The sequence below is a fragment of the Sardina pilchardus genome, chromosome 12, assembly GCF_963854185.1.
Source record: "Sardina pilchardus chromosome 12, fSarPil1.1, whole genome shotgun sequence".
Taxonomy (NCBI): Eukaryota; Metazoa; Chordata; class Actinopteri; order Clupeiformes; family Clupeidae; genus Sardina; species Sardina pilchardus.
Genome location: NC_085005.1, coordinates 1,250,448 through 1,263,244, shown reverse-complemented (window position 1 = coordinate 1,263,244; position 12,797 = coordinate 1,250,448). Strand labels below are relative to the sequence as shown.

Genomic DNA, 12,797 nt, shown 5'->3' with positions numbered 1-12,797 from the left:
GCTACAATGCACCCCACCCCAACCCACCTCCCAATGAAAGTTTTTTTTGGAAAGGTCTAGATAATGTTAGAGCGCTGCATGCGTTTTAGATTGTCAAAATAGGGCTCTTAGGTGTTTCTTAGTATTTCACATATAGTTTCTCTGTACTTATCCTCATGTTACCTGTGGTAATTACCTAATAACATACCAAAGCTGCTATGGCCTATGGCCTATTCTACATATCTTGTATTTTCTGATTTTCTGTAATGACAGGGAGGCTTGAAAGCAGTCATCTGGACAGATGTGTTTCAGACCATTGTGATGTTTGCTGGCCAGCTGGCAGTGATTATAGTGGGAGCTCACCAAGCAGGGGGCATCACAGAGGTGTGGAGGAAAGCACAGGATGGGAATCGAATTTCTGGGTTAGAGTAAGTGCCTTCAACATTTGCTGCTGTACACCCTACAACACAGATTAAATTCCGGCATGCCGTTTAGTGAACTTGAAGTAGGTCTTTGGTTTATGGACTTGTAAGACTGGTTAACATTGCCATTTTATTGACGGGCTCTGGTTTTGGTCTGTTCGGTTAAGAGCCTGCCTAGCTATAATGTTACCTTTTAAAAAAAGGATTATATACTTACTTACCTTTACTAACAACATCATGAAGCTCTAGTTTGTATGCTAAGATAGGCTAATAGTAGCCTAGATAGTAAACACATATAATGTGCATTATTCGTGAATTAACTAAATGGAGGAGTTGGGCGTTTTAGGGATCCGGATCAAAGAGACAAAAGCTAGCAAAGCTGGTGTTTTTGCAACTTCAGTGTAGAGATTCACTGTGTCTCAGATCACATACTTCTGCACTTACAATACGTAGTTTGAGTGCATGAGGGCGTTCACACTGTAACTTCGAACGACGAAGTGTGGATGATGGACACTTTTCGCCCTCAGTGGAGGCCATCTTGGCTATATAGCGGAAGGGGGTGGAGTATTTTCAAACTTGTGGTAGTCGCGGTAAAGAAATCTGAAGCAGCAGCGGTGGAAAACACACTTTACAGAGGTACAAGCAAGTTATACCATAAACTGTTCATGTTTTGACACAGTATGACCATGTCACTGTCGAATAGAGGACACCAATAAAATTATATTTAAGAATTGCGATCGTCATTTCCATGAAGTGCACAGAGGTTAGTGTTTGATATGACACAATTCTGTTCAAATGTGCACACTACCTGTATGCCAGTAAGCACACAGCGCACATAAGATGTTGCATGAAAGTGTACTCAAGGAAGTAAGCGATTTGAGACAGAGTGAATGTAATTCATTGCAACTTCAGCAATGTATGTTCTTACTTTCGAAAAAGGCAGTGCAGGGGGTCAAGACCGTGTAGATTAGCTTCGGCATGTTAGCATACACCATTTTCAAGTATGGCGCTGCAGCATTTAGAACCAGCTCCATGCACGAAAATCCGTGTTGGGCACTAGCTCTCATGCGCGTACACCGTACATGTTGGTGGGTGGATACCTATCCGGCGGCTACAGCCAAACGTTACTCAGTGCGGGACTCCACTCGGACTCAGGTGTGCGTTCCTGAGCAACTCTTTCTTCTTCTTGTTACGCGGTAAGCAAGGTATGTGCATTATCGCCACCCTCTGAACTGGAGGACAAGACTCTTTTTACAAAATGTCTAATAAAAATCGATGTTGGTTCATGCATCATTTCCAGCTTGGAACTTGGCGCATGGTCAGAGCCGACTGGCGCTGGATCCGAGCTCCAGTGTTTAATATGCCGTTTACTATGAATTGGCCGGATTTACTAGCCTAGCCTCCGCCATTCATTTGTATGGAGGGCGGGACTTAGTCAGGTTAGTTATACATAATACCTCCATGGTGCAGTGTACACTGCCTCCACAAGCAGTAAAAAATCTGTGTTCATTCAGTTTTCATCCTGATTGGCTGGATTTGTGCTGACTGACAAGTCAGACGGTGTAGTGGGCGGGACAGTGCTCTCGACCACAAAGTGGCAAATGCAGGGAGTGAGACGCTTACAGACAAAGTAGCGGGTTTCATTCTTTATTCATTTCAATATCGGCTTATCGGTGGAAAAAATGGCCGATCCCGATTATTGTAAAAATGCTAAGTATCGGCCCTAATAATCAGCCTGGCCGTTAATTGGCCAACTCTTAATGTAGACTGTACTCAACAAGATTGCTCTTTAACATAAAGTGGATGTTTTGTTAAAGTTTTAGTAAAGGCTTTATCCAAAACTGTTTAGTCAGTTGTTGAAGACATCAACATCATGGGCCCATATTTAAAAGGTGGGCAAACTGCAAAGTCTATCAATAAGCAAAGTTCTACTGCATTAACTAGCTAGTGTTGCAAGTTGGGAGCATTGAACTAATTGCAGTCTGAAGTCGCAATCTCTCCAAACAGACTAGCAGTTTGATGGACCCATGACAGTGCCAGATGTCTCATGACATTTCTCAGTCCAGAGTTCTCACAGCAAGATGATGTTAGCATGGCAGCTCAGCAGCAACGTGATGGACCTCTCTGAGACTACAGCATCAGGCCAGAGCTTTGAAGTTGCTGCTTGCGCATCAGTTTGCTGGATATTTAAATAAAAAGACACTGCGTTGATGATTTTTTTTTACCCTGACGATCGTGGGCACGGACAACAACAACACAACATGTTTGTCCCATGATGTGTGAAAAACAGGTGTTACAATGTTTACAATCATACAGCATTGGCAGCAATTGGCAGTAGCGTACAAGAGGCCTCACTTGTATCCCAGACGCCACCGCGGCGCAAACCTCACCCACGTCCGCCACGTCATATTCCCATTCTCTATTAGTCTTCCTCACCTGCTCATGGTTTCACGCTCGTTAAACCACCTTTAAAAGCACGCTCCAGTCCCCAGTCTTGGTCTGACCTTGTTTCTACATGACTTACAGACTTTATAGTACTGCTATGTCCTATGCGTTGTGTTTGCAAACTTTATTGGCTTTCTCCAGTTTGAGTTAAGTATTTTAATCTTCTGAGCTTTGGACTCCTGTGTTTAGTTATCTATGTTTGCCTAGAAATCTCCTGAGTTTTTCCACATCCCTGTTTTTTGGATGCTGCTTGTTTTGCTTTTTGCCCTGTGATCTCCCTTGTTGTTGTGCCCTTCTGGATTGTTCTGCATCTGTGTCAGAGCTGCCTTTTCAAATTAAAACCCACCTGTTGATGTCAGTCAAGGAGTCAGGAGTCTGAGTTTGTGACAGGTGGTGGCTCTACTCTTAGAAAAGATCTCCTTCAGATCAAAGGGGAATTTGCCTTACCCACATGGCAGTTATTGTAAACCAAAACAAAGATATGGCCGTACACAAACTATTTCATCGTTATGTTTTTGCATTAGCCAGAAGGTGGCAAGAATTAGTTAATGGTAGTTAGCGTGTCCCATAGCCTCCTTTTGGTTTACACATGGCTGCTGCATGAATAGGACTAGGGCCAGAGAGACATTAAATAAAAGTCATTAAATGTAAGTGGGTGAGGCCAATGCCTTTATCTGGTGGTAGTACGTGGGAAGCACCAAAACCTCAGGGAGACCTCAACTTTCACCTAAAATATAGAACACTTGTAGATGTTTAATAAAGCAACTTAGAAATTAACAGCCATTTTGGTTATATGTACTTCATTTACACAATTATGGTGAATTAGGTACGTTCATTGAAATGTACCCCCCTCCAAAAATGGAAATAAGTACAGACCAAGACACCTTTTCCTTGAAGTTTCAAAACATCCACTGCTCAATAAATATTAAGAATACCCAACTAATATTTTCCTTACTGCTGTAAAGCATACTTTTATGGGTATCTGCAGTTTCAAAGGCATAGGTTATTTCATCTGGCAGAAGACAAATGAAAATAGTTATATTTATTGCCAAAGTGATGTTTCATGATTCTTGTGGTATGTCTTCGGGTCTACTATTATTTAAGTTGCGTGGCAGATTCTCTTGTTAGCGACTCACTACGGTTGTATGTATGGGTATACTAGGTGAACAATTCCCCTATTGCAAGTTTGTTTGCCATCTAAGTGACTTCATAAAGGCTATATTAATTTGAAAATCTTCCATAGTTTACTTAAGCCTACTGAAATAGAAATTGAGAAACTGTAGAATATAAAATCAGGCTTTTTATATTTTCAAACTTTCAACATTTTCATGCTGAATTAAAAGTGAAATGCTTGCAGTTGTTAGGAATTACAGTTTAGATTAAGTAATGCGTTTGTTTTACTTGCAGTTTAGATTACATGATTTTCCCATTGTTTTCCAGTCATATGATGTAACTAAGATGCCATTGTTTTCTCTCCTTATCCATTTCACTCCCCTGGGGTCGAGTAGCTTGAACCCTGACCCACTTGAAAGGCACACATTCTGGACCCTCAGTGTTGGTGGAATTTTCCTAATGCTAGCTCTGTATGGTGTCAACCAAGCCCAGGTGCAGAGATACCTAAGTTCCCGCACGGAGAGGGAAGCTGTAATGTAAGACTTCAAGGCTTCTGATAGAAAAATAAACACCTCCATAAAAATAATGTTGTCAAATATTTTATGTGAAATGTATGATTTATCAGATCAGGCATTAGGCCTATTATATTTACTACATATAATTAACTCAAATTTTGATGATTGATTAGTTAATGTTGGTACAAAACACTGCATTTTTTTCAATGTAGTGCTAATTGCTTTATTTGAAGAGTTGCTCTTTTCCACAGTGTTGATCATCTCTGCCTGTTTTCCCAGGTCCTGCTATGTGGTCTTTCCTTGCCAGCAGATAGTCCTAACACTGGGCTGTCTCATGGGACTGGTCATGTATGCACGATACGGAGAGGACAGTCCTCTGGATAAGGGCTATGTGCAGACAAATGATCAGGTTTTTAAGAAACTATATAATATAATCTATATATATATGTGGTAACTGCTGTTGATTTAGGTCAGTCATGTTAAGGGGGCTACCCAAGGAGGTTGAATACTTTTTATAGGCATAGGTGATAGATGTGATGTGCGATCACTGGACAGTGAGCAGAACCAGCTTTACTTTAATTAGTGAAAGGTCAGGAGCCCTATTTTGACAGTCTAAAATGGATGGTCACTGGCAAAAAGCTTATTTAAATTTAGTAGGATGCCCAGTTATTTCCTGTTTTGGGTGTAACATCCTTTAAACCAAAGAGAGTTATCTGTCATTCCCTTTAACAACAACAACGACTTCAAACAATGGATCGGTATTTTGATGGTCTGCACTCGTCTAATATTTGAACTCATTGGCAAAGTGAAACCAACTTCACCATGCAAAATATTACTTTCACTATTAACTGACAATAGATTACTGTCAAAAACATAGCCTGAAAAAAGCAACACTTACCCCAATAATGTTCAAATGACTGAATAAAAAACCTACTTACAGTATGGACATTTTTTCCTGCATAGGAGTTGCATGCTTACATCTCGTGACAGTGTGTCTTAAGCTGTGATTTATTTGTGCCACTTGCCTCTTGCCCAATCACTTTTATCCGTCATTACCAATTTGCAAATGATGGCGAATAACTCGTTGTGAGATGTATTTCATAATATTATGATTATGTTTACAATACCTTTTAATTGGCCTTTGGAATTAAAATAGCCCCACATCATCACATACCCTTCACCATAGCTAGAGATTGGCATGGTGCTTTTTCCAATAGGCCTATTAGCCTGTTTGATTTGCATTGAGCTCAATGAGGGAACTTGCATTGCATTGAGCTCAATGAGGGATGCACAATATCTGAAATAGATGAAATAGATGGCCTTAAAAAATAAAAAATGTACCTGCCCCTATGTTAACCCTATGTGTTAAATTCCCATAGGGTTACATAGGGGTTCAAATACTTCCTTCCCCCTAGCATTTAGGAAGAACATTTATTTATTTACGACACATTCTTCAATCCCAAAGCAAATTGGTGTACGTAGCGGTTTTATTTTTACTCATTTTTTGAATTAAGACATTAAGATCAATTGTCAAATGATGATTTTTTATTCCTCTTTTTAGGCAACTTTAGCATGGTATCAAATATATTTTCTCCTCACTGTATAACAACTTTCTGGACAACAGATTTCTGACCAGGTTTCCCTTGGTCAATAGCGCAATCTGATTTAGGTAGTGTACGATAGCAATTTTTAGATAATGCACCAGACCCCTTGGCATGTTGCTCAATAAAAGAGACGGGCATGGCTAAAACCTCAAGTCTACAATAGGAAGAAGCTTTGCGTCGTGATTAGAGATTTTGCACCGCACTTTAGACCAGTGGCCGCCAAACTACAATGATGGCATTTATTTAGGGTCTTGTCTTGTTTTGACAGTCCTACAAAAGGTTATACTGCTTTGTGATTTCCTCATTTAGTTACAAATAAAGAATTTGTGTATCAAGTGTATCAAGATGGTCAGTGTGCTATTTGTCTTACTACCCTTAGTTTCCCCCTCAAGAAATAAAAGAAATAAAAGAAATCACAACTGTTTTTGCAATTTTCACTCCCTCCTGCAATTTCTTCTCGATAAATGCCTTTTTTTGAGAAGTTGATCCTGGAGGGACTGTCTATTGTATATCATCTTTATAGGACAAATGTCTCAGCCTGGTCAAGTTGCCATGGTATAGTTGGTTCCCTTTTAATCTCCCTGAGTTCCCTCTCTGTTCATGTTTTAGTACAATCATATTGTGTACCTTCCTTAAAAGCTGTCTGTGGTATTTTTTTAGATGGTGTTGTACTTTGTAATGGATGTGCTGAGAGATTTACCAGGACTCCCAGGACTATTTGTTGCGTGTCTGTTCAGTGGAGCTCTTAGGTAACTCCTTCTATTGTTACTCTACACAAACTTTAGCATAACAGCTAGACAAGAAAGCTTGACACTTACCATTTGTCCATAATATTGTCTTTAATTGCAGTACTATATCGTCTGCATTTAATTCGTTGGCAACAGTTACTATGGAGGATCTGATCAAGCCCTACTTCCCTGCAATGAAGGAGTCACGGGCCACCTTGCTCTCAAAAGGCCTTGGTGAGCTTTGCAGCTCTTCTGGTGTTTCTGGACTTGTATGTATTATTATCGAACAGAGGGTTGAGACCAATGGTCAGGCGCCTCTGCCTGTACCCATCTAAAACGATTCACTGGCAATTAAGTTGTTCATATACTTATATGGTCGTATACGCATTGAGTGGTGGTTGCATAGTGGTTTAGGAGCTGGGCTAGCATGCAGTAGCTTGGAAGTTGTGGGTTCCATATCCGGCATCCATAGTTGTGCCCTAGAGCAAGGGACTTAACCCCAAGTTGCTCAGAGGACATTGTGATAGAATTGACATAAGTCACGTTAGATTAAAAGTGTCTGCTAAATTAATGAATAAATAAAAATAAAAACTATTATTATGTGTTATGACTCAAACTAACCTCAGCTGTTTATTGAGACTTATTGATCATAAAACAAACAAAAAACTAACCAAAAATGACCAGGCACTAACCAGTTGCTGAATAAAGTGATAAAGGCATCCAAGATTGTGCTAATCCTATATATTATATTCCCTAAATCTCTCTTTTTTTCACTTCTCCACAGCACTTGGATTTGGAATGGTGTGTCTAGCTATGGCTTACATCGCCTCCCTCATGGGGTCTGTACTACAGGTGAGATGAGGCGATTGTTGTTGCCATTACTCATTCATTGGTTTTACCAACCTCACCACCATTCTCTGTTTTAAGAAGCAATATTTTAGTACATCTTGCTGTAATGTACAATATTTCACACCCAGTATCACAATACATTAGGAAGGAACTCGGTCACCTACATGTACGCTGTAAATACCACAACATCTGCTTAAAGGGACACTTCATCGATTAGCATTAAGCTTTGTATCTTTAGAAAACCAGTCGTGTTTTTGAATGGTCGTGCATCATTCCCTCATTTTGCCTTGAGATGGGAGAAATACGGATTTCAATGAAACCCATGAATAGGACTTCCTGCTTTCAGTGATGTAAAATGATGATTTTTACATCATTGAAAGCAGGAAGTCCAACATTGAAATCCGGTTATTCTTACCTTGCTAACAAACAGACAAACAAACAAACAAACAAACAGACAGACAAACGCCGGCCGGTCATAGCATGCAATCAATAATTTAATACAACAATAAAGTCTAACAATGGCCAACTCATTTGCAGCCTTATAAAGTTATCTTTAGTTTTGCTCTAGCGTACCGTTAACATCTGTCTTTAAACAGCTAGTCAATTCCGACAAGCACACCAATTGTCTATGTCTACCTGTTTTGTCCATCTGGAATAGGCCTAACTCTAGTTTTGCTGCCTCCATTCTCCATCATTTCTGTTTTCGTTGTTTTTTAAAAAGAACTTGCGATATAATATCCGTGATGAGTTGTAGTAATGATGTGATGTTGTGATTTAGCTTCACATTGTGTGCTGTTAACGGTAGCCAAGTAAAAGAAAACAACAAGAAAACACAAGCGCCTGCGTGCTAATCTCTCCTGCTCAAACAAAATGTGTGTGCGTGGATAGAGCTGCATTAAGTTAATTAGACTATTACTGTATAAGAGGTAGGAAAAAGCGCTGACACTGCTGATAACATGTTGACTAACTTTAGATATATAGAAAATTGTAGATAGCCTGATGGCGTGCAGCTTATGTGATACTGTGCATAGTTGGTAAGGTATGGTAGCCTAGTCCAATTTGGTATGAATACACACACATAACTTAAAGGCCTGGACACACACCAACCCGATAATCGGCCGTCGGGCGGTCGGGGACTTGAGTCTGTTTGGTGTGTCCCGTGCTGGTCGGCGTCGGGCTAAATTTGGCCAGTTTTGGCCGACTTGACATGTAGAGTCGGCCAGTAGCCGGCCCGTCGGCCTCAATAACCAATCTGATTGGTTGAGTCCCAACCCTTCAACATCTAGGTAGCAGAGGACTTCGTTTTAACTAACCATTTAGCCCTACATTCAGCAATGTAAGTTTCGAACCCATTTTGATAAACCTTCCTAACATATTTTTGCTAGAACTATTTTTTTGCAGTTTCTGAACTTGTGTTATTTCAGGTTATTTTCCATTCACTTTTCATTTACTGTGTTAATATTAGCTAGCAAGCTAGCTAGCTAGGTTAACGGGCAAAAAGTCATCTATTCCGTGCCCAAGAGTGTTTCGTTGGCATCACACACAAGCAATGGCAATAAAACAATACACACTATAGAATTATAGTTAGGGGCCAAGCAGCGAAGCTGCGAAGGCACCTTTTGTGTTTGTTAGTTTTCTTATTATTATGCTTCCGCCATGGGAGTCAATGGCAGCCCATAGAACCGACTGGTGAAAGGTTGTGAAATTTCGCACACTGATTAGGGATAGTCCCATGATTCATGACACCAAATTTCATGTTGGCGCCTCACAAGCTCTAGCGCCATCAACAGGTCAAAGTTGGACTTGCTTTCACGCAGGTAACTTTTGACCCGTTGGTCCGATTTTCAAAAGTCAAGTATCGTTGGAATCCTTGGACCTGCCCGAGTTTAATGCACCCTATGACGTCATTTTCCGCCATGATGGATTTGCCGCCATTTTGAATTTCATCAAAAACACTTGAAAGCCTACTCCTCTCACAAATTTTGTCCGACTGACACCAAACTTGACACGGAGCATCCACAGAATGTGTATTGCCAACACATTGCTTTTTGTCTTCGGAAGTATTACCGTTCGCCCAAAACAGCGAATCGAAATTTGCAGTGAAGTCGCCAAACAGGAAGTGAGCTCATATCTCAGCAACCCATGCATGTATCAAAACCAAACTTGGTACATATACAGTCATGGCTGAAATTGTTGGCACTCATGCTAAAGTTGATTAAAAAGCGGAATATAAAATCATCTTTTGGAAATTGATTGTAATGGCTTACATAAAATGAAGAAAAATCCAACCTTTAAGGACACCAATTTTCTTTGTGAATGAATAATGTATCATAAATAAATGTTCTTCCCAAACTACTGGGGTCAAAAATATTGGCACCCCTACGTAACCCTATGGGAATTTAACACATAGGGTTAACATAGGGGCAGGCAGTTTTTTATTTTTAAAGGCCACTTATTTCATGGATCCATGATACTATGCATTCTGATAAAGTTCATTTGACCCTTGAAACTAAAATGGCCCCACATCATCACACACCCTTCACCATACCTAGAGATTGGCATGGTGTTTTGTTCGGTTTTGTTCCGTTAGCCTATTAGCTGGTTTGATTTGCATTGAACTTAATGAGCTTATACTGTCACCGAATGGATACTAAATGCAACTGCATGAACAAAACTGAAATAAGAAAATAAATAAGCTATTATTATCTAAGGACTATATCCTTTATAAGTCATCATTTTCCTTCATAACTAAGTGGTAATTTCACTCTATTTCAAGTAGGGGTGCAACGGATCATCATTGATCCATGATCCGTTCGGATCAGTATCTTCGGTTCGGCACACACATGATCCGCGGATTGATTTATAATAATAATTATTAATAATAATGTCCGTGTGTTCTTTTGAAGTAACATGCGTGTCCACAAGGCATGCTTCTAGTCCCTCCCTGCTCTGCTCCCCTAGCCTGCCTGCGCGTATTTTCTGCTCTCACACACGTTATTAGCGGTCATGCCATAACCAGCAATTACATGGCTGCTAGTTTAAGTGCTGATGTGGCTGCATAGCATCAACACAATAATAGCCTAATATCAAGTTCGTTTGTGCACACTTACATCTTACACACAATATTCAATATAAGGTGATTAAACACCAAATCAACAAAAATTGTAAAAAAGCATCGAAAAAGTAATTCTTGACTTAGTATCCTCTTGATCCGAGGAACGATCCGAACCGTGACTTTTTCGATCCTTTGCACCCCTAATTTCAAGGGTAAATACACTCTGAAACTGGAGGGGCGAACACGTTGCAGAGACGACACCACAGTGTGGACATCTCACTTGCAAAATGAAACAATATTTTAGTGGGGACGCCTGCCATGGACCTCAGTTGCAAAATGTCAGGGACATTAACCCTTAAGACTGGGACACACCAACCCGACGGCCGACAGTCGGCAGAATAGCAGTCTGACTGATCAGTTGGCCCCCGTCGGTCAAAAAAGTGCCTTGGGACCAGTTAACTTTTTTGGCCACCAGCCATTGTGGTGGATGGATTTTGAATTCCACCTGCCATAGTGGTTTTTTTACCAGTCAAAATGTGTTGTGCCCAAAATATCGGTGAACGAAAATTGCAGAATACGCATAAGCACGCAGTTCAGCTCATCACTGGAGTAAAGTGCACAACTTTGGGTGATAAAACTCAACGACGTAGGCTATGTCTCAAATCGCGTAGCCTACTTCTGCACTTGCCAGATCATAATGCCAATGAAACAATCTCTCGGGCACAAAATGAATAATTATTATAGTATAACTTAATTTATAAAAGGTTATTTTTAAGTATTAAAATGCTCTACATTAAAGGGATAGTTCGGATTTTAAGACACGAAGTTGTATGGGTTCCCTGTCAGCAACGTAGTGCATCAGCACTGACTTACCCCCGACAGCGTCCTGTGAGCCGAGATCCAGCCGGTTTTTGATCGTTTTTGATGCCGGACTATTTTCTTCAGCAAGTTTCTGGGGTCACGAAAGTAAAGTGTTTTTCTTCTCAAAACCATATGCGTTCAACAGAGTGATATATTTGCACCACAAAAACGTTGTCCAGCTGTCAGTAGCGCGCAGTGATAGGAATCGCGAAAAATAAGTAAGTGATAACGAGGTTTGAATTTTTCCTGGACAACGTTTTTGTGGTGCAAATATATCACTCTGTTGAACGCATATGGTTTTGAGAAGAAAAACACTTTACTTTCGTGACCCCAGAAACTTGCCGGACTACTTTCTTCAGCATCAAAAACGATCTAAAACCGGCTGGATCTCGGCTCACAGGACGCTGTCGGGGGTAAGTCAGTGCTGATGCACTACGTTGCTGACAGGGAACCCATACAACTTCGTGTCTTAAAATCCGAACTATCCCTTTAAGTAATCTGGTATAATTTATACTATATAGCTATGAGCTACATACAGCCGCTGCACATCCAAATTAGTGCCCTTAACGACCTACAGCCTGTCAGTGTCCATGGGATAATATGGGAAAACTCGACCCCCTACCTGGTGGGCCCAAAGCAGCAGAGCCAGTCTCCTCGTCCAACATCAGTGTGTGGCCTCGCAAATGTACTTTTGGAAGAATGGTCAACGCAATTTCCATAAACACGCTCCTAAACCTTGAAAAAGTAAAAGCCTTCCCAGAAGAGTTTAAGCTGCTATTTCTACAAAGGGTAAACCAACGTCATATTAAACCCTGTAGATTAAGAATGGAATGTCACTAGGGGGTCAAGGCAAGTGACCCAATACTTTTGGCAATATAATATAAACTGCTTTTCCATGTCTCACCTACATACATTATTATATTAATATGGATTTTCTATACATCATTTTTGACTTATATTTGGGCATTTACCTAATGGGGTTACAACCTGATCGGGACAATTGAAAAAGCTGTTTCAATTGTCCCGCCATACAGTACACATATGCCGTCATAGCCTGTTTTGCTTTCCATGTTAACAAGCATACTACATGAAAGTCTGTGATTGTGAAGAGCACTAAATTGTCTATTGAATAAGCATGAAGTTGAACCTTTTTAATGAAAAAACGCCTATGTGATGAAAGGACACAAGAAGATATTTGGCTGATAGTAGGAGGTTAACATGCTCTA

At 40.4% G+C, this 12,797-nt stretch overlaps 1 protein-coding gene across 1 annotated transcript in view; it reads left to right on the top strand.

The window, feature by feature from the left end:
- slc5a6a (solute carrier family 5 member 6a) overlaps positions 1 to 12,797 on the top strand; it is a 43,911-nt gene that overhangs the window by 14,611 nt on the left and 16,503 nt on the right. Inside the window, exons 7-12 of the mRNA XM_062550618.1 lie at positions 253 to 407; positions 4,355 to 4,495; positions 4,754 to 4,883; positions 6,739 to 6,827; positions 6,928 to 7,040; positions 7,591 to 7,658. Coding sequence (XP_062406602.1) covers positions 253 to 407; positions 4,355 to 4,495; positions 4,754 to 4,883; positions 6,739 to 6,827; positions 6,928 to 7,040; positions 7,591 to 7,658 — 696 coding nt within the window. The remainder of the gene's footprint in view (positions 1 to 252; positions 408 to 4,354; positions 4,496 to 4,753; positions 4,884 to 6,738; positions 6,828 to 6,927; positions 7,041 to 7,590; positions 7,659 to 12,797) is intronic.